The following is a 23,056-nucleotide window of genomic DNA, read 5'->3' as shown; positions in this document are numbered from 1 at the left end:
AAAAAAAAAAACTTAAAATCCCAGACACATTATATATTCTGTAAATCAGAACAACTAAATTAATTTATTTTTAATTACTTTCTTTAACCTGCGCTAATTATGCACACATTATTATTGCAAAAACTGTAAAAAAAATTTTTTTTTGCATTTTTCTGTATTTTTTTTAGTAATAAATAAGCATTTGTATATATATATATATATATATATATATAAATAAAATGCTTAGAGAGACCATGAGATAAGCGTCCTTAGATGCAGTTGGGAGAATCAGTCTCCCCCGCAAAGCAGATGGATGCCCTCCATCTTGACATGCCAGTAGATGACATATGCGTTGAGGGCACGCAGCTTGATCACAGGGTGGAAGTCTCCTGGTTTCTTCCATACTAAGAAAACATTGCCCAAGAAAACGAGAGGTGCCATGCTGGAAGTCTCCTTGTCCATACATAGCGGCTGTGGATCGGAGGCCCGACGAAATCGATCCGGAATCCAGACACGGTCTGTAGAACCTACAGATCTCCAGTGAGGAAAAAGTGAGACGTAGAAAAGGAAATGTGAAGCTTTAATTCAGTCCCGGAATGAGCGTAGGTCCTGTTCCAGGCCTTTGTGAGGATCCTTCCCCGATCTCGTCATGAAGGTGGCGAACACAGGGTCAAAATCAGGGGTAAGGGCCACCTTATCCGGCAGTGTCGGACGGTGCATTCAGCCTAAAGTTTTACCCTGACCTCCTTGTCCAAAGGCCAGCGAAGCCAATAACGGAGAAATCCTCTGATGTGGTCTGGGGGAGCCCATTCTACAGAGCAAGGATGTATGAGGAGACGTGGATCGAAGAGCGCACCAGTCAGAGGGACGTCCAGGATAGTCTCTTTCACGTAGCTTGAGGGACGTTCAAGGGCAAACTTGGGCTTTTCAATTGAAATACATTAGACATTGCAGCTCACTTCCATTTTAGTGGGCCTTGCCAATGAACGTGCCATGACCTGTCCAAGGTCTTGCACGCGGAGCAAGTTGTCTGAGTCGGGTACCTGAGCCCCATAGGTGCCGGGTGTGGGTCCCGCATGGGCTGGAGGAGCACTTTAGTTTGTTGAAGTGCTTGTTGCAGGGGTGCCCAAAAGATAGATCCACAGATGTTGAACTGCAACTCCCATGATTCTTTGCATGCCTTAAGAAAGACAAAGTGTCATGGGAGCTGTAGTTTTAGAACATCTGGTGACCTGCCTTTTGGGCACCCCTGTATTATCTGTCCTGTCCTATTTGAAATTGATACTTTTATATTTGGGAGCAGGAACAAATTCTTGGTGGTCAATCAGTAAGCCAGGGAGGTTTTCTTCCAGCTCCAATAAGCTAATGGTAGTGGCAGGCACATTGTGCTAGCACACACATTTCTTACCCTCTTCTCAATGAGCTGTATTACAGCTCGCTGAGACACACTTAAAAGCTATGATTGTGTGCACACAATTGCATGTGCACACACCAACGCCTCCAGCACAGAGGATTCCAGAAGCCTCTGACTGGAGTATGCCCCAGCACAGACAGAGTCAGTGCTGAGGAAATACGAGTGGACTCGCAAATATGCAGATAAGAGTTGTTTTAAAAATACCGCCAAATAAAATCATGTGCTTTTTCATTTGTGGTATATCTACTAAATTTCAATGGAGTGTTCCTTTAGCCCCTTCCCTATTGAGAACAAGGAAAATAAATAAACAGGACATGAACACAAATTAAATAGTGACCGTCCTAAAGAAGCTAAAGTGAATTTTAATAATCTGTTAATAAGAGCATTGTGAATATATACAATGCAAAATTAATGTGATAAACGCAATTCAATTAATGCAGTGTCAAAACTAAACAATTAAGGCTTCGATGTGTCTCGCTTTAAGAAAATTATAATAAATGTGACATTACTATCCAAAATTTTCTCAAATATATACCTGGTCACCTCCAAAGAAGCCTTTTTATTTTGCATTATACATGTTCACAATGCTTTTACAAAAGATTATTAAAATTCACTTTATTTAACACAATTTAATTTGTCTATCACAATAGAATTAGAGTAAAACCCACAGATATTGAGGTACTGTGAAGTAATGGTGGGCTTAACACAATATGGCCAAACATAGTTGTTTGCTGAGATAGGGGATTTTAATTGGCCGTATACAATTTTAAAATGCGTTTTTATGTGTGCGATGTTCCTTAAGCTATATTATGTATAAATGAACCCCTTAAGGACGGAGGGTGTTCTATGCCATCCTTTTTGGGGTGGCTTTAAATGCCGGAGGCCAGATAAAACGTCCCCGCCGTCCAGGGCAATTACGGGGTCCCCGCCAATCCCACACCGGTGAGGGCAATTACAGGGTCCCCGTCAATTCCACACCGGCGGTCGCGATCCTGGGGTCGGTCTAGGAGCTCAGGCAGACCCCCTCTGCCCGATACAGCCCTCCTGGGCCATGTGATCGCTGGGTCCTCGCGATCACATGGCTGGAATAGCCGGCTTATGCAGTGCCTGAACTCTCAGGCTGTCCCCCTCATGCCTGTAAAAAAAAAGTTTTAAAAAGTTAATAAAAGTTGCAAAATTGTTTTTAAATTAAATAAAAAGTACTTAAAAAAATATATACAAATAATATATATATAAATAATATATATATATATAAAAAATATATATATATATGTGTGTGTATATATATATATATATATATATATATACACATATACATATATATATATATTTTTTTATATATATATTATTTATATATATATTTTTTAAGTACTTTACGTACTTTTTTTACGTAATTTAGACAGGGTGAGTGCCAAGCTACATATTTTTTCATATATATATATATATATATATATATATATATATATATATATATATATATATATATATATATATATATATATGTATATATATGAAAAAATATGTAGCTTGGCACTCACCCTGTCTAAATTATGTAGTTTTGATGCCTTGGTGCTATCCCACGTTAGAAGATATCAATTAAGCAATAAGAGATGCACTCTCCAGTCTTAATAAATTATTATTAGGTATTTATTTTTCCAAAAAAGGTTTAAATTATCCAATCGACGTTTCGACCCTACCCTACCCTACATCTTGAGGAAGATGGACCTGGCACCCAGACCACTTCATTAAGCTGAAGTGGTCTGGGTGCCTATAGTGGTCCTTTACGTCAATACACTGTAATTTTCACACCATCTTACAATGTTTTAATTTTTACATTCCGGTTTCCCCTTTCATGCCGCACCTTAGCTGTTTATATCCCAACTAGCTAATGCTAGATTGTAAGATTGCAAAAGCAAAACTTTCTTTGATTCTTTATGTAGCTATGTCTTTTTATGTTGAACCTTATGCAATTGGTGTTATATGTAAATTTTTCTATGACACAGCAACAACTTTACCTGGGTTCTCAGCTCGAATAGGAAATTGTTTTTTTTTTTTCTTTATTCCTTTGACCATCAAACTCTCCACTTCTGAATTGTGCTCTAGATTAAACCAAAGAGTAAAGCTAAAGCCATCAGACATGTGTGGCCAGCAGTTTTGTCCAACCAAAGGCAAATGAATAGGAGAAATGTGCCATGAAGAGATAAGACCACTCGAATGGTCACCAACGGTATCCTTATTTTGTAAAAATTTAGTTCTTCTTAAGAATCCTGTCATTTTACTAGTGGAAACATTAGGCTTCACCGAAACACTGCCCAGAAAAGGAATTTGTTCCAGGGGAAAAGTGATGTACTTCAGAGGTGCTATGTGGTTATTCTCTATAATTTTCAAAATTCCTTTAAGTAATATATCCTAAAGAAAAAAAAAATAGTATATATATTAAAATTAAGTTTTTAATAACTATTGAAAGAAACACTTCATGCTGGTTGTACTAGCCCTTCTGTAATGCATAATGCAGATAAATTATAAAATATATGTACAAAATAAATAGAGAAGAGCCTCCCAACCATCCCGATTTTAGCAGGACAGTCCCAATATATGGGTCCTACCCCCCCATTTTTTTTTTCCTTGTGTTACGCTTTTTTGTTTTTGTTTGTGGGGCTTTTAAGTAATACAAGACATGTAGTTAAATCATGAGTAATAGCACAAGAACAAGCATTACAACATGTCAGAGTAATTTCCCCCCAAAAAATGCCTTTTTTGTTTTTTGTAAACTAAAGCAATGATAAGAGTATACAGGTTAGACTATACCAATTTCACAAGAGGTAATGTAGTCCACAAGAGATGGAGAGCCATGTAAGGGGAATGTTGTGTGTGCAACTTGGAGATCTGAAAAAGCATCAATTGCTAAGCAAATATATAGAGGTGAGCTAGCTTAGGTGCTGCTAAATGGACTAGGTACACACATTATGGAGCTTATACCACTGGACTGATCCTTAAAAATACGAGCCTCATGCCAGCGAAAATAAACAAAAAACAACAGCTCGAAATTAAACAAGAACAGTAGGACAAGATGTCATGCATTGTGATTATGCTATAGGAGATCTGAAGTAAGAGGTCTTCATAGAACATGAGTCCCCTTTCACCCTATTCCAGATGTCGGCAGGCCACTGGGATTCACAGGTGGGTAACCGGTATTGGCCGTAGGACCAGAGTGAAGTAGGGCTTCCCCTCTGCCCCAGGGTGGATTGTAGGCTGGCATTAGAATGCCACGGACTCGGGTCCTTACAAAGTCCAAGTCCTCCTCCCTCAATGGAGAGCAACGGGTCTTGGTAGTAACTTGCCTTGTACTGAGAACGGACCTCAGCTAAAGCGGTTGATGCTGACGGGCCAAACCCAAAGAGGCCTTTAGCCCTGGTGTGAGAACAGGTGAAATCAATTATCTTGGGCAGAATGTTCCTTAGGGACGTTATTGTGATGTTCCATTCTTTTGTTGACAAAAAGGGGGTTATGGTTGCGGTCTACGCAATAACACCGCTGGTGTTTGATAGAGTGATGTATCTTCTATAGCAGATGAGCAGGGTCCCTTCAAATGTTTAAATTTACACTGGTATTTTTTATTTTTATTTTGATAATAAAAATATTAATATATTACCAACTGTAAGTTGGAAGCGTATAAATAGTATTATCTACTTACAAATGGTAGTGCTGTCCCAAGAAAATACCGTAGAAAGAGTGCTAGTTCATCGGAACAGGTTCTGTAACTCATTAAGGTAACCAAGAGGTCAATCTGAATTTCATGGCAATCTAGGAGAAACACAATTAATTAATGAGCTGTAAAATAGATCAATAAACATCTAATAAGTGATACATATTTAGGTAATCAAAGCACTGTGCTATCCATTTTAAAATACGATACAAAGGGAATATATTTTTTCTAATAGTCATTACAAGCATGTGAGCAATTGCAGATAATCTAAGCACATAAAATGTTTCTTTATCCCGTGCAATTTGAGCAAGTCACAATAACATGTTATGAAGAATCCAATACAGTAGCCTACTGATCAGATTATACCTCAACCAATTAAAGTGAAACTGTAGTGCTAGAAAAACAAAAGTGTTTTCCTGGCACCATAGCTCCCTATAGTGCCCCCCTGGTTCAGAAGAGGTTAAAAAAAAAAAAAACAATCTGTCACTTACCTGATTCGGCACTGAACCATAAAGGGAAAAACTAAAAATTAAACATATATAAAGTATATAAAGTATTAAACAAAGGGAAATCAATAATTGGTTGGGATATGTTATAAACCACCTAATGTAAATATTAATGAGGAAGAACAGCTGTTAGAGCAAATTGGGAAAGCTGCAAATCGGGGTAACACAATTATTGGATTTTAATTACCCAGACATAAATTGGGATAGAGGGACTAGTACTTTAGCAAGGGGAATCAGGTTTGTAAATGTGTTAAATTACACCTTTATGTCACAACTGGTCCTAGCACCAACTAGAAAGGATGCTTGTCTGGATCTCGTTCTAACAAACAATGTTGATCTTTTGACCAACATTCAATTAGGGGAGCATTTGGGAAATAGTGATCACAATATGGTAATTTTTTTTAAATAAGCTCAAAAAAGCAAAAGCACCTGGGGTATACTAAAACATATCATTTTAAAAAAGCCAATTCCAATAAGATTAGGGCAGCTCTACAACATATCGACTGGCATAAACTCCTCAGTGATAAAAACACGGAGGATAAATGGAAAACTATTCAAACAAATATTAGAAAGGTACATTTCTCAGTATGTACCATCAAAACAAATTAAAACCAATGTGGCTTAATAGAGAAGTAAAACAAGAGATTAAAAATAAGAAAGGGGCATTTAAATCGGACAAATCAGAGTCATCCTATATAAGATATAAGGAAGCAAACAATGCCTGCAAAAAGGCAATTAAAGTGGCTAAACCAGAAAATGAGAAATTGATAGCAAAATAATTCAAAACCAACCCACAATTTTTTTTTTTTTTTAAGTACATCAATTCTAAAAAACAAAAAATGAAAGTGTAATTACACTGGAAACAGAGATGGGTTTGTTAGCTAATGAAGACCAGGAAAAAGCAGAAATTTTAAATCACTTTTTTTCTTCAGTATATATTAATGAGGATCCTATGGCAAGAGATATGCAAATGATTGCTGCAAAAAACTTGCAGATAACTTGTGATTGAATAACTCGAGACAAGGTGCTACAGCTATTACAGAAAATCAATTTAAATAAAGCTCCGGGGCCTGACGGTATTCACCCACTAATACTTAAGGAGCTAAATGGGGAAATAAGTGAACCTCTGTATTTAATTTTTCAAGATTCTTTTCTTTCAGGTATTGTACCGGAGGATTGGAGGAATGCAGATGTCGCTCCTATATTTAAAAAGGGTTCAAAATCCTTGCCTGGAAATTATAGACCTGTGAGCTTAACTTCTGTGACTGGGAAAATATTTGAAGGACTATTAAGGGATAATATTCAGGAATTAATTGGGAAGAACTTTGTTATTAGAAATAATCAAGGAGGCGGGGCTTAGCAACCGAGGCGAGCGGTCGCACTGATCGAGAGCTCCGAGGCCCAAGCGAGGAAAACGGGCACACAATCAGCCATCCTGCCACCAAACCACGGCAAAAGCCCTCGACACACACCCCAACACCATGGGGCGCAAAACCGGGAAAAAAAATCCGGGGAAAATCAACCCGGGACTCACCATAGGAGACATGTGGCGGCAGGCCCGAGGCACAACCGAAGCCAACATGGCGACACTCCACGGAGGCTGTTCGGATTTTTCCGATGACTTCTCAGGTGAGGAATACTTACCGACTCACACTGCCAGACGTCCCTCGCCACCGACCAACCCCCCACAAGACTCCATGCCAGTGACAGTGGCGATCCTTCAGCAAATGCTTGCCGATCACCACAAAGACTTCCACAAGGAGATCACTGCGCTGAGGGGAGACCTAAAGGGGGTGACAAACCGCCTAACCACCATAGAGAACCGAACCGAAACGCATGCTGAGGACATAAGGGACCTCCAACGCACCGTGCAGGAGCTGCAGCTGCGGCTACGCTCTCACGACCACCGCATGGCCGAGAACGAAGATACCAGGCGGCGTAATAACCTGAAACTCAGGGGGCTCCCAGAGAACGCCACAGATGCGGACCTGCCGCAAACCGTCAAAGGCCTGCTCGCAAAGATAATGCCACCAGCACAGGCAGAACGCATCCGCCCAGTGCGTATTTTCCGGGTCCCCAAATCACCAAAGGCGCCCACTGGATCGACTAGAGACACCATAATAGCATTCCGGAATAGCTCCGACAAGATGGCGATATTGGACGCCCTGCGGGGTAAGGCGCCTCCACAACATGAGGGCAAAGATATACATTTCTACGCAGACCTCTCCAGCAATACCCTAGCTTGGAGACGGTCCCTCCAACCACTCACCGCCATCCTCCGCAAAAAAGGCCTCGGCTACCGCTGGCGGCCATCTCACACCCTTGCGGTCCAACAGGGTCCTGAAATACACCGCATACGTGACCTAAGTGACGCGACGCCACTCCTGCACTCCTTAGGCCTAACTTTGGACTCCCTCACACCACCGATCCAGCAGAACCAATCCTCCCCGCAACATCGATGGGACCCAGCCAGGACTGTCCCATTTGTCCCACAAGGCCTAACCCCGGACTCTTACGCTACCATCACCACCTGAACGGAGAAGGGTGACCGCATAGACTGCCGGTCCCTACAACCAGCACGCATATGGAGGTCGACGTCTAACGGCTCAATCAACCCTGCCTCTGACCCCGGCTTGCAAGCACAGCACATAGAGCCGGCATCGGCTGACTGAATAGACTTACACCTAAGACATTGCTCTCACCTTGTTGACACCACGTAGTTTACATTTATGCTTAAAGTATTTATTTTAATTTTTTCCTTTTTTTTGTCATTTTACCTGTAATGCTGTTGCCTCAGACGAAACTTGCACCTAATATTTTGCAATGCAAACAAGCATTGGTAAGGTTAAACAAGCCTGTATCTCTCACGTTATTACCAGTCCGACGGATGGACCCAGCCTGTTTACAGCGTAATTATACACTATAAGTTGGTGTTATACTGCTTTAAACGACCTTGCCTGCCTATATTACACATTATAAAATTATGCCTGTTTAACAAGAACCCCGCTCGTTGAGCGAGAGCACCTCGAGCCTGCCTATAACATTTTGTACACGGCAAACATAATACAATTTAAAAGAGCTACTTAATTAAGGGAATGCTCATAATAATTCCTAGCGTGAAGCCACTTTGTCATTACAACCTGTCATCACTGCTAGTACTCAGGGTTCTACCTTAACTCTTTAATCTAAGCAAGTTCCTTATATTGAAAAATGTGCATTTGTTCTTTAGGCAATGACATCGGAAAACTGTGTTAAACTATCGGCTGGTGACCGCTGTTGTGGCGACACAGCCCCTGTTCGCATGATTGATAATCGTACTGTACTACTACTTGCACTGCCACCATGTCACCCCTTGCTGAGCTATTACAGTTGACCATATGTGTCTCCTTAAACCGTATTTGACTACCCCAGTTAGCAATGTATATATATATCACATGTAAAATTACAGCATAGTTCCACTGGCTGACGTATATGACACACAACGTTAATAACCAATGTCATGATATCCGCAAGTGTACTGTTTCCCACTGTGTGTCATCTCTAACCTCTCCTACCTGCCGAGCTCATTTTGATTCTTCACTAAAGCAAGACTTAAAACAATTGTAATCCTGACACGTATATGAATGTATGTACTCCGCAGGACTGTTCTGCCATATATTCCACACAAACTTCACACAAAGAAATCGTCCATATACCTGTCTAGTTAAGTATGTTTAAACCACCATACAGATGTTTAAAAGTCAATTACTTTCTTGTTCATAAAAATTGTGCTGTTGTACCTGCCACACTGTAAAATACTATGAAAAAGCCTGCAGTTGCTGTTGTGGCTCTGCAAGCCTGCTGTTAATGCATGCACAGCAAAAATAAAGAATTGAAAAAAAAAAAATTAGAAATAATCAACATGGTTTTATGAAACATAGGTCATGTCAAACTAACCTAATTGCATTCTACGAAGAAGTAAGCAGAAGTATTGATCAGGGTGTTGCAGTGGATGTGACCTACTTGGATTTTGCCAAGGCATTTGATACGGTTCCTCACAATAGGTTAGTCTTCAAACTAAAAGAAATTGGTCTAGATGAATATTCTTGTTCTTGGGTAGAACATTGGCTTAAAGGACCACTATAGTGCCAGGAAAACAAACTCGTTTTCCTGCCACTATAGTGTTAATAGGTCCCCCGCCGGGCTGAAGGGGGAGGAAGGCGTTAAACGCTTGCCTTTCTCCAGTGCAGTGTTCCCTCAGCGCTGGGGACTCTCCTCCTTCTTCCGATATCATCGGCGAAATGCGCATGCGCGGCAAGAGCAGCGCACGCAGTCAGTCCATAGGAAAGCATTCTCAATGCTTTCCTATAGACACTGATGTCTTCTCGCTGTGAAAATCACAGTGTAAAGCGCGGAAGCGCCTCTAGTGGCTGTCATTGAGACAGCCACTAGAGGCTGGATTAACCCATAGGTAAACATAGCAGTTTCTCTGAAACTGCTATGTTTACAGCAAAAAGGGTTAACTCTAGATGGAACTGGCACCCAGACCACTTCATTAAGCTGTGAAGCAATTGGAGAAATTCTTGCAAAAAAATAACATACTGGGATATAATGTAACTTTTTAGGTTTCCTTTCTACACAATTATAAAAATAGGTGTGATAGCGCTTAATGTGAAATATATATATATATATACACACACACATACACACACTAGAGTGTTATAACTGCTGTTTTATTTATACAGCAGCTGTAACACCAGTGGAGACAAAAAAAAAATCTCAAATATAGAATACAAAATTCAGTGTTTAGGTGATGTGCCCCACAAAAAAAACCAAAGTGCAGTGCTAAAAATTGAGTAGGATAACACATGTACACATATAAAAGAAAATACAAAACAAAAAAATAATGCTATTCTGTGTGGTAAATACAAGTTAATATTAAAAGTAAGTAAATAATCACTTGTCATCCTCTGTAATCTCGGTCTACGAGATACTGCTCTCTCCTGGTGCTCTTCATACCTCTCCCAGCGCTCAATCAGAGTTTCGTTCTCGGGCTCTGCCTCTTCTCCCCAATCCCTCTCTATTGGTGTTACCCAAGGGTCTGTCCTTGGTCCCTTATAGCTCTCAATCTACACTGCCTCCCTTGGAAAACTCATCAGCTCCTTCTGCTTCCAGTATCATTTCTATGCGGATTACACAAATGTATCTGTCCTCGCCTGATTTCCCACCACCCCTCTTGACTCGTGTCTCTGACTGCCTCTTTGCCATTTCCAACTGGATGGTTGCTCATTTCCTTAAACTGAACCTGTCCAAAACAGAATTTCTGGTCTTTCCTCCCTCAAGTGTTGCTACTCCCTTGTCTGTGTCCCTCCAAGTCAAGGACGCTACCATCTGCTCTACCTCTAAGGCTTGCTGCCTAGATGTTCTCTTTGACTCTGACCTCTCCTTCACCCCTCATGTCCAATCAATCGGCAAATCCTGCAGCTTCCATCTAAAGAAAAGAGAAAAAAAAAAAAAAAAAGCGAGCATTCAACCTTATTTAACAACGCTGTCCTCTCGCCTCAACTACTGTAATCCGCTTCTCAGTGGTCTTACGGGTTACCAACTTGCTTCATTACAGTCTATAATAAATGTTGTGGCTTCCTGTCCGCGCGCACCTCCCCCCTTTGTCAGTCCCTACATTGGCTTCACATAAGATATAGGACTCAATACAAGATCTTGATACTTGCCTCTAAATCTCTACACAATGCTGCTCCGACCTACTTATCCTCATTATTACACAAATATACCCCATCTAGGCCCCTAAGCTCTGCCGGAGACCAGAGTCTATCCTCTGTTCATGCTTCCCCCTCTGATGCTCGTATCCAAGACTTTTGTAGGGCTGCACCGTTCCTGTGGAACTCCCTTCCCTTTTCCGGAAGACACTGACCCCGTCTCCACTCCTTCAAACAATCCTTAAAAACTCATTTTTTTAATTTAACTCCCCACAGTTCCTGGCAGACTTTCATGCTTGCTATGCAACAAAGAAAAGGGAAGACTCAATCCTCATTAGTAAAGAAATAGCTTTTACCTTGGTGGCAAAGCACGCTGATAAGAATGCAAAGTACGTGATAGTACAATGCGATATACAAATAATGCACTGTACATGCTAGTTAATATAATATGGTCCACATACTGACCAGCCAGCCTTCTGAGAAAGCGTATTTAAAAAAAATAGATAAATGGAGACTGGGGGAGGTGATCATGGGAGGCAACACAAATTTTACTCTAGACGATCAGATGGATGTTACGTCCTTGGGGGAGGTGGCCCAAACCACGGCACTTCATAGGCGCTCCACAACGCGAAAGCTGAACCAAATCCTTCTGACGCACGGATATTATTATTATTCTATTATTTATATAGCGTCATCAGATTCTGTAGCGCTGTATATAGATCTGTGGAGGGTGACGCACCCCTTGGGGAGGGATTACACATTCCAATCTCTAGCTCACAATTCTTACTTCCGGATAGACAGATTCCTTATACATAGCTCGATGGTACTGAAGGTACAGGAGACTGGGGTGGGCCTCATCACGTGATCTGACCACACGCGTTAATGTTGCAACTGGGAGAACAGTTTCCCAATGAAGGCAGAGGCTCTTTGTGCATGAACGAGCACCTGCTCACCAATCCACACATACTTGCAGATATCCGTAAAGAACTGCACTTGTACTTTGACACCAATAAGTTGCCAGGCACTAAGCCGGATTCACTGTGGTTAGCACACAAAGCTTACATTAGAGGGGTCTTAATTAAACATGCTAGCTATGCGAAAGCAGAGGCTTAAATCCTACTTGGACCTTACTAAAAGGTTGGCAGAAATATCCTCCCTAAACAAGTCGGCCCCTTCACCTCAGCAAGCATTGGAATTAAAAGGTATACAACGCCAACTCTCTGAACTAGAATTAGCCAAAAACAACTTTTAAGAAGCGCTATTTTGAACATGGCAACAGGGCTAGAGCTCTTCTAGCCTCTCAATTGAAAAAAAAAAAAAAAACAGGTATTGGCTATACAGATTGTGTTTATACATACGACACAGGGCAACACAATTCTGAACCCAAACAAAACAGTGCAAGAATTCGGCAAATACTATTGTTAGCTGTATAACCTTAAAGATGACCCTACTACCTATGTCCCAATGCTGCAACAGATCAACACCTTCCTACATATGACCCACATACTAAAGTTACAGGAAACAGACATACAGGACCTCATAAAACCTATCACACTCGAGGAAATACAAAAACAAATCAAGGCCCTACCCCCAGCCAAGAGCCCAGGGCCTGATGGCCTGCCAGCAGGCTATTATAAAACTTTTCAAAGGTAATTAGGTTCTCATTTAACGGATTTATTCAATGACGGCTTCCAAAGGGGCTCCATCCCCAGGGAGATGCTCCTAGCCCATATAGTTACTTTACCAAAATCAGGCAAAAGAAAAACCATATGTTCGAATTTTAGACCAATTTCCATTTTAAACACAGATACAAAGCTATATGCCAAAGTCATTGTGGACAGACTTAGCTCGCTCCTGCCAAAACTCATCCAATACAATCAGCCCGGCTTTATTAAGGGGAGACAGGGGTCAGATAACTCCAGACATCTCTTAAATGTGAAAATGGAGGTATTTTAGTTGCTCCAATGGCCATTGGAGGGAATGCCCGCCTGCCAACGTCAAGGCATTACAGTCTCATTATATCACTCATTAGAGGTATCTTTGCCAGAAGCTCAAGGAAGCAGGCTGAAGGGTCAGTGTTAGGACCCGCTTAGGGGGGTCTGCCTTGGCATTCCCTCCAATGGCCATTTGAGCAACTAAATGACCTCCATTTGTGTAAATATACATAGGGATTAAGGAGAGAGCGCAGGTAACTTTTTTTTCACTTTTAAGAGATGTCTGGAGTTTTTTTTTCCTTTGGTTTTTACTATATATTGGGGCTGATGTGTACTGTAGTCATTGCTGCCGGCCCAGTAGTGATGGGAGTGAGCACAGGACTTCTCTTTTTGTATCTCTTAAATGTGCTCCATCACATCCATGAGGAATCAAGTGAAGGCCTTCTCTTAGTGCTGGACGAGGAGAAGGTCTTTGACAGACTTAATTGGTCATACATGATGGAGGTGCTGAGGAGATTCAGGCTCCCTCCAGCATTCATTTAAGCAATAATGGCACTATATACCTGCCCAACAGCTATCATCTCCAACGCAGGTTTTATATCCCCTCCATTTACTATCACAAATGAGACCAGGCAGGGTGCCCCCTGCCCCACTTTTATTCATACTGTGTTTGGAACATTTGGCTCAGCTCATTTGTGAATCTCCAGACATAAAAGGCATCTCAATAGGAGAATAGACCCACAAACTATCACTATTCGCAGATGATATTATTTTAACGATCTCTAGCCCTGAAAAATCCGTTCCCGAACTAATGGAATTGTTGACAGCCTTTGGGGCAGTCTCTTATTACAAACTTAATAGTAATAAAACACAAGCACTACCTATTAGCGTACCCCATAGCACACAAACAACCCTCTCAAAACTCTTTCAGTTTTACTGGAGGGAAGACTGTAGTTTATCTTGGAGTAAGAATAACTAAATCCATAGTAACGCTATTGAAACTCAACCATTTACAAATGCTAAAAACACTGAGACAAGAATTAGACAAATGGAGGGAGGTACGAATCTCTTGGTCGGGCCGAATAAATGACCTTAAGATGATGTCCTTGCCTAAACTGTTAAATATCTTCAGGATGCTTCCTATCCAGATACCTAAGAGTTACTGCGATAAGGCACAAAAGATCTTCACAGATTTTATCAGGTATAAAAGTAGAGATAGACTAGCGAGGAAGGTGTTGCAGAGAACTTTCCTGGAGGGCGGCATAGGCAAATAGAGGAGCGGCTCTTTTGGCTCAGGCCATTAACCTCCACGCACCTTGCGGACTGTTGGGCTGGGTAGATATGGAGAGGCAGCAACTGCCAGGAGACTCACTGCTGTCGCACATGTGGACACCTCTACACCTGAGACAGACGTCCCCCCTTATACCCAACCACAACAGCGTCTATAGCCGCTTGGAACGCATTCCACAACACGAGACACACCCTCCAAATTTCACTGGCTTGCGCCATTAGCTGCTCTGAGAGCTGTCTTTCCGTGGATACCTATACGCCAATGGGAAAATCAGGGAGTTAAAAGATCCCAACTGATATTGTGGGGTACACTGGTCCCGTTCCCGTCCCTGCAGGACACATCATTTGCCATCAAAATTTACATTCTTATATTTACAACTTAAGAGTATAATACTACAACATTTAGGTTATGCAACAAATCACTCCATCCCTGCAAAGAGAGAGACACAACTTTTGCTGGCCTTGTACTGGACAACACCGTTGAAACCCAAACACCTCTCCGGCTGCTAAAGGGCCCTCATTGCACCTGGGTCCCAGACCCCCATGGCCCTAATGTCACAATGGGAAAGAGAAACAGAAAAAGTAGTGCCACAGGAGAGGTGGATCAAGAGACTAAATGCACTGTGGGGCACTACCAGATACTTCTCAAATATCGTAAGCTCATATATCGTTGGTATCTCACACCTGATAAACTAAGCCACATATACAAAACAACATCGGCAATATGCTGGAGATGTGGCTTGGATAGGCACCATGTTCGGTGGGACTGTAAGGTAATTAAACCACTGTGGGACCGAGTGGCTAAACTGGTCACAGCACTCCACCTAAAGGTACCTTTAGAACCTGAGGTATATTTCTGGCTAGAGTTTCCACCCAGCGTGGCGTTCCATGAGAAGGCCTTAGTAGCACACATCGCCCTTGCGACTAGAGCACTTATCGCTCTCAATTGGAAATCTGGCCTATGTCCCAAAGAAACAATGCTGATAGACAAGATAAAACTTAACTACACATACGAGCGTATGGCTATCCTCTCACCGAGCCCTAATGCTAAAACAATGAAAATCTGAGAACCACGGGAGGCCCTGTACTCTTCACCTCCCAGGACGAGTGAGCCTAATTTTAGCTAGACCCACAGGTCTAAAAAAATTAAAATAAAAGGAACACCAAAGAGACTACGTAGGATCCACACACAAGTACCACACTGCTGGACACACAAGTACCACACTGCTGGGGCACAATGGGGAATGGGAGAGCCTGCAGGGGCTAGAATTGCAAGTCACAACCTAAAACTCTGGGAAATCTGTATGCCAATGCCCGTTTTCTCGACTGTTTCATGACCGCAATATCCCTCACGACACCACTCTCTCTTACAAGATAATACCACCATACTCACAATTTAGATCTCAGAATGTTAATGTTTATTTAATTTTTTTTGTTTTGTTTACTATGAACTATTGTCATTTGAGTTTATCTGCCGAAGTACTGTTAATGCTACTTGACTTATATCACATATATTATCCCCCATAGCGGACAGCACAAGGAGGGCTTTGTGCCTAACTTACACAGGAGGGGGCGAGTTTAACCCCCATCCTAACCTTTACCGCAAAAGTCTGCAAGATGACTGTTACAAGAACCCTCTGCACTGTTACACCTTTCGTTAAAATCCATACTATGTTCGGTTTTCAGACCGTACGAACTCCCTCCACGAACCGTTATAAATACATATTCGTATGTACGAACGATGGGCCACCCATCCCTTGGCGTGTGCCACTACTTAACCCCAGTCACCTCTGAAGGTACCGAATAACTGACCACCCTACGAAAAGAGTGTACCTCTCATTAACCGCCAAAAGAGCTGCAGTCTATGGTTAACCACCAACTAATTGACGGTCACAGGGGATCCACGTTCGTATACATTTCCCCGAAGGGAAAACTACCAAAAGACTCACGAACGGGGACCACCTACATTCTGGCGTGTGGACTCAATTAGAACGCTGAATTTGCGGTTAACCGCAGGTTAAGTACTCCTTCTGGGCGGTCTCCGTTCGTCTCCCGAACGGCCGGGACAACCATACTGATAGCGGGGATTCGTGTAAAAATGTATCGACACACACTCCATGAGTGTTCGGTCGAGGTCCCGCTGTCCATTGACCAGACTTAAAACATGGCCGCCATCAGGGGTTCGCGACAAAAGTGCAGAATAAGACCTTATATGGCAGAAATCCCCTGTTCTGTTCGTTGGATCTGGGCGCAATTCGTATACCTGATGCGTCCAGATCTGAGCTACCGAATGAATAGTCGAATGAACTATATTCCCATTAAAATGTTGAAGTTATGTATTTTTATGCTGTTTTCTAGGACACAATAAAGCATGGTCTTTTAGGCGCTTGGAGATAATTAGATTGTATAACCGTTGGACTCATTATCTCCAAGCTGGGCGGGTACTAGTTTGAATGATACATTGTATTATGATTGGTTGAATCTTTGTACTGTACCTGTATCCCATCAGGTCCATAGGGGGCTGTCCCTGGACCTGGGGACTTGCATAAATTGCCATGCTTGTGTGCCATTAAAGCCAGTTTGTTTTACCCTCAACTTGCAGCCTCGACTCGTGTTGTAGGGATCCGGGAATCCTAGCTTTATTATGGCTAGTGGGATATTCTACATTTACAGATTTCTACCGATTGAAGCACCGTTCGACTCTCCGACTTCGGGAACCAGGACATCCAAGCGATTCAACCTCCTGCTAGACCGGAGGCAATCGTAACAATGACATACACAGGTTTGCCTGTCATTTACAACAGTGGGGGTGAAAATGTATGACAAAGACGAATGAATGAATAGATATGTCAGACGAACAAACACCGAATATTGTTTAGTTTATTACAAGGAGGGAGCTACCGGCTCACAGCTCCCTCTTTGAAATATGTAAAGATATTAGCAGCAGGGAGCTCCCCGCCAATTCCTAACCCCTCATGTCCTCCCTCACTCTATGGTGGTCAATATGAACCCCATATTAGCATAAGGGAGATTAAAATATTAAAATCTCCTGAATGCCCCTACTTGCTATGCTGTGAGTAGGGGCATGTCTACTAAACAGTGAGCAGCCGGTGAGAGGGACCTAGTGCCACCCCTCTCCCTTCCCCCCCCGCCCTCCTTTGTCTTATGGTTTAAAGAAAACTAGAGCAGACAGGAAGAAATGAACAGATCCTGAGAGAGGAACCGACTAGGGAAAGGTAAGTTTGGCATGACAGTGCCGTTTTTACCCAGCAATGTAAAACATTGCAATATGCAAATGCAAGCTGCAATATTTACATTGTAGGGTTGAGACAACCTCAGGTGGCTGTCTAGGTAGCCACTAGAGGTCCTTCCAGATCCCAAGTGGAATTTAAGTTTGTGAAATTCTGTTGTATGTCCTCATGCAAAACATCTTCAAATTTCCTATACATAAGGTCTAATGTGTATGCCACGCTTGCTGTGCATGTGCATTAGGGTCCCCTATTGGCATAGTTGGAGGGGGCGAGGGACTATAGCACTAGGAATACAGTTTTGTATTCCTAATGCTATAGTGTTCCTCTAAGTTATAAGTAGTACAGCAATAGAAGCAAAGCCATTCCTCACATCAGCTGCTGCTATCCGCTTGCTAAAGGTTTATATTACGGTTTTGTCAACAAAACCTCTGACAGCAATTGAATAGGCTCTTTCACTGAACGTGTCAGCTGTAGCATGAACCTTGACATGCAGTACAAATGTGGGGATAAAATATAAACAATGCATGTGATGTTAGGAATGTATGTGGAAGGCTTACAACTACTGCAGTCTGGGCCTCCTTCTTCCAACATAAGTTGAAAGTTGCATAAGATTGGAATGCCCTTTACCTATCATATTGCAGATCTACTGTAGCTGAATAAAAACACTAGTGATAATTACTAACCTTGTAAGTCAGGATCACCGTTTGTTAAGATATGCTGAAAACCAGTGAGTAGAGTGTTTATTAAGCCCTATAAAAGGTAAAACAAATGGTTTGTAAAAAAAATCCAGTTTAATAGACTACCATTCCTGACCATGTAATTACGTTAATAACACTGCAGAAGGAACACGTTAAGGAAAAAAAACAAAAAAACATGATGGGTTACAAACGTCATATTATTAGAATAAAGATAAACTAAATAAAATAAAAATAAATAAATAAAATAAGCACCTATATGACAGTAAATCTGCCTTACTGTCCACAGAGGAATGACAAAGTCCTATGGTATCCAACCCATTTGCATCCTTACTCAAAGGATACAATATTGAAATACTATAATCACACATTATATAATTACAATGCACTCAGTTCAATCCTAAAAAAAAAGACAATAAACCAAACATTATACTTAAAAAATAAAAATGAAAACGAGAGTGGAGCAGTGGAAAATGAAAAAAAAAAATTTGAAAAAAAGGAAATATTCCAAAGCAACGAAAACAATGTTGAGGTGAAAAACCAAAAACAAGTTAAAGTAACGAAGGATATAAAAGTGCTGTGGTTATACTTAATAATCAGCAGATGGCGCCAGATCGAAACATCTCATAGCATATATATATAGAGAAAAAGCATATATACATGATAGTGCAGACTGTTTAAACATACAGATGTAGAGTTAGGTGTAGCTCATAGTTTACTTGATACAGATATGTTTCTGTAAAGAAAGCCAGGCAGTGCTCTGTAGAAGTCAACATGTTTTGCCGGTCTCTCTGGTTTCCTCAGGACGTGATGCTCGGAACGCTGAGCAATTACAGAGCACTGTGACATACAACAGAATCAGATTACCGTATCTCAAACAGCGCAGCCAGTTTCGATCTGAGGCCAACTGCTGAATATTAAGTATAACCACAGTACTTTTATACCCTTAGCTACAGTCTGAAAATTAGATTTGAGACACTTTTTTCCACTAATTTCTATTTTCTGCAACTCTAAATGTACCAGTCTTTTCTTAAATGTATTATCCAGCAAAAAAAAAAAAAAAAAAAACAGTTTACGCAGAGAAAAGCCTACACATGTTATATAATTTTTAGAACAATTTATGAAATACATAGTAGAGAACAAAAGTAAAGGACACTTTTTAGAACACTTTGAGAGATCTATTTATGTATATTGTTGAGTAATTTACATTACATACCTGTTGAATTAGGAGCTTTGCATTTTTTTTCTTTGTCCTTGTTATTTTCAAAAGAGTATGAAAAACATGGGTAACTAAATTTATGTTTTTATGATCGAGTGAAAGTAAATTCAATGTCATTGAACAGATTTCAGGATACAACAAATCTCCATTACTGCTTATGTCTCCTTGATTGCAAGAATTCCCCATTTCTCCTGACTCTGCTTTAATTTCTGCTGCAAAAAACATTAACAAGAAAAATCATAGAGCTATCACAAATGACAGTGAGAAGAGAATGACTTACAAGATGAAGTGTAAAATATAAAGTAATCACCAAAATAATGTTCATTGCATAAGTTAGTGTGTATAGGTTCACTGTCAGAGTGCCTGAAACTAGTTGCTTATATCTCTAGACTGTAAGAGCGTTTGAGAAGGGTCTTCAACTACCTATTGTTCCTGTTACATTTTGTTATTGTCTCATTTGGTAAATTCCCCTTTTATGGTAAAGCTCTGCGGAATAAGCTGGCGCTATATAAATACTACTACTACTACTAATAATAATAATAGTAGAGTAGGGAGTAAAGAGGGAGGAGCAGGGGGCTGGTGCGGCTGCAATCAGGCTGCCCATGGCTGGAGGGAGACCTGTCAGTCTCCCTTCAAAATTGCCAAAATACTGGCTGCATGCCCCGCCTCCACACTCAAGACCCGCCTCTGCATTCAGGCCCTGCCTTGTGTACATGGCTCCGCCTCCACGCACATTGCTGACCACGCTGACCTCAAAATGGCAACTTCACCTACCAGTGCCAGGCAAGCTTCAGCCATTACAGTGAGTGTGTGTGCCTGCTAGTGAGTGAATGGGTGTGTGTGCCTGCATGTGAGTGAGCGTGTGCATGTGCCTGCTGTTGATTGAGCTTGTGTGTGCCTACTAGTCAGTGAGCAAGTGTGTGTGTGTCTGCTATTGAGTGAGCTTGTGTGCGCCTGCTATTAAGTGAGCTTGTGTGTGTGTGTCTGCTATTGAGTGAGCGTGTGTGTGTGCACGTGCCTGCTAGTGAGTGAGCTTGTGTGTGTGCACGCCTGCTAGTGAGTGAGCTTGCGTGTGTGTCTGCTAGTGAGCTTGTGTGTGTCAGTGAGCTTGTCCTTAGTGAGCATGTGTGTGTGTCAGTGAGCTTGTCGGTTGGAAGCATGTGTGTGTGTGTGTCAGTGAGCTTATCTGTAGTGAGCTTGTGTGTAGTAAGCATGTTTTATCAGTGATGTTGTCTGTAGTGAGCATGTGTGTCTGTAGTGAGCATGTGTGTCAGTGTGCTTGTGTGTAGTGACCGTGTGTAAGTGAGCTTATCAGTAGAGAGCATATGTGTGTGTGTGTCAGTGGGCTTGTCTGTAGTGAGCGTGTGTCAGTGAGCTTGTCTGTAGGAAACATGGGCGTGTCAGTGTGTTTGTCTGTAGGGAGCATGTGTGCATCAGTGAGCTTCTGAAGGGAGCATGTGTGTATGAGCGTGTGTGTGTGTGACAGTGAAATTGTCTGTAGTAAGCTTGTGTGTGTCCGTTTTGTCTGTGTGTGTATACCAATAAGCTTGCCTGTGTGTGTCAGTGAGATTGTCTGTCAGTGAGCCTATTTGTGTGCATCCGTGAGCTTGTGCTTTTATGTCAATGAGCTTATGTATATCAGTGAGATTGTCTATGAGGTTGGGTATCAATGAGATTGTTATGCCAAAATACCAGAGTATTGCAGTACGCAATGATACCATTTTTATTGGACTAACTTAATATTTCAAAGACAAGATTTTGAGAGTTTTCCTCTCTTCCTCACGTCCATAGCAAAACTGATCAATCTGATAAAGTTTAACACTTAAAACAACTGATATTCGAGATTGATCAGTAGTGCTTTATTCTACACAACAGAGCATTCCCCGCGGACATGTTGCCTAAAGACTTCAATACGAACATAATGACCTCTATAGGTTATATGACTTTTGCGCTAGAGGGAATTTGATCCCATACGACAGTGATGGCGAACCTATGGCACGGTGGCACGCCGGGCCCTCTCTGTGGGTCGCCGGAGGAGGGGGCTGCTGGCTGTCTGCAGCAATGCAGAGTAGGCAACCGCCTGCCCAAATCGGCAGCTGCCTACTCTGCTTCCGTGTCTGGAGGCGGGGGTAGAAGGGGAGGAGGGATCTAGGAAGCAGCTCTCCTGTCCTCCCGCGAGCAATCTTTGTGGAGCGTTGCTGCGCGTTACCATGGCAATGCTCCACACAGCATTGTGCGGGAGGACAGGAGAGCTGCTTCACAAAGCCATACTTACCACCACCGGACCACCGGGGCTGGCTGTGACACAGATTTAAAATATATATATATATTTTTTATTTATTTATTTATTTAATGTATGTTTACCCCGACCCCCCCACACACACCACCCCTAACCCCCCCCCACACCCACACACCACCCCTAACCCCCCCCCCACACACACACCACCCCTAACCCCCCACACACACACACACACCACCCCTAACCCCCCCCACACACACACACACCACCCCTAACGCCCCCCACACACACACACACCACCCCTAACGCCCCCCACACACACACACACCACCCCTAACGCCCCCCCCCACACACACACCACCCCTAACGCCCCCCCCACACACACACACCACCCCTAACGCCCCCCCACACACACACACCACCCCTAACGCCCCCCCCACACACACACACCACCCCTAACGCCCCCCCCACACACACACACCACCCCTAACCCCCCACACACACACAGCACTCCTAACCCCCCCACACACACAGCACTCCTACCCCCACACACACAGCACTCCTAACCCCCCCACATACACACACCACCCCTAACCCCCCACACATACACACACCACCCCTAACCCCCCACACATACACACACCACCCCTAACCCCCCACACATACACACACCACCCCTAACCCCCCACACACACACAGCACTCCTAACCCCCACACACACACAGCACTCCTACCCCCCCCCAAACACACAGCACTCCTACCCCCCCAAACACACAGCACTCCTAACCCTCACACACACAGCACTCCTAACCCCCCACACACACAGCACTCCTAACCCCCCCCACACACACACAGCACCCCCCACACACACAGCACTCCTACCCCCCACACACAGCACTCCAACCCCCCCCCACACACACAGCACTCCTACCCCCCCACACACACACAGCACTCCTACCCCCCCCCACACACAGCACTCCTACCCCCCCACACACAGCACTCCTACCCCCCCCACACACAGCACTCCTACCCCCACACACACACACAGCACTCCTACCCCCACACACACACACAGCACTCCTACCCCCACACACACACACAGCACTCCTACCCCCCCACACACGCAGCAC

The 23,056-nt window shown here is 42.7% G+C and overlaps 1 protein-coding gene across 4 annotated transcripts in view; it reads right to left on the bottom strand.

Moving 5' to 3' along the window:
* The window catches only part of LYST (lysosomal trafficking regulator), a 710,683-nt gene that overhangs the window by 535,244 nt on the left and 152,383 nt on the right, over positions 1-23,056 (bottom strand). For 3 of the 4 annotated variants that reach the window (XM_063443375.1, XM_063443377.1, XM_063443378.1), the window contains exons 8-11: positions 19,685-19,899; positions 18,457-18,523; positions 5,088-5,197; positions 3,409-3,802 (exon numbers count right to left, since the gene is read on the bottom strand). In XM_063443375.1, the coding sequence (XP_063299445.1) occupies positions 3,409-3,802; positions 5,088-5,197; positions 18,457-18,523; positions 19,685-19,899 (786 nt within the window). The remainder of the gene's footprint in view (positions 1-3,408; positions 3,803-5,087; positions 5,198-18,456; positions 18,524-19,684; positions 19,900-23,056) is intronic. The other variant, XM_063443376.1, reaches the window with a different exon arrangement.

The sequence above is a fragment of the Pelobates fuscus genome, chromosome 2 (assembly GCF_036172605.1).
Source record: "Pelobates fuscus isolate aPelFus1 chromosome 2, aPelFus1.pri, whole genome shotgun sequence".
In the NCBI taxonomy this organism is placed as follows: Eukaryota; Metazoa; Chordata; class Amphibia; order Anura; family Pelobatidae; genus Pelobates; species Pelobates fuscus.
Note: the sequence above shows the minus strand (reverse complement) of the source record. Positions and strands in the feature narration are given on the sequence as shown.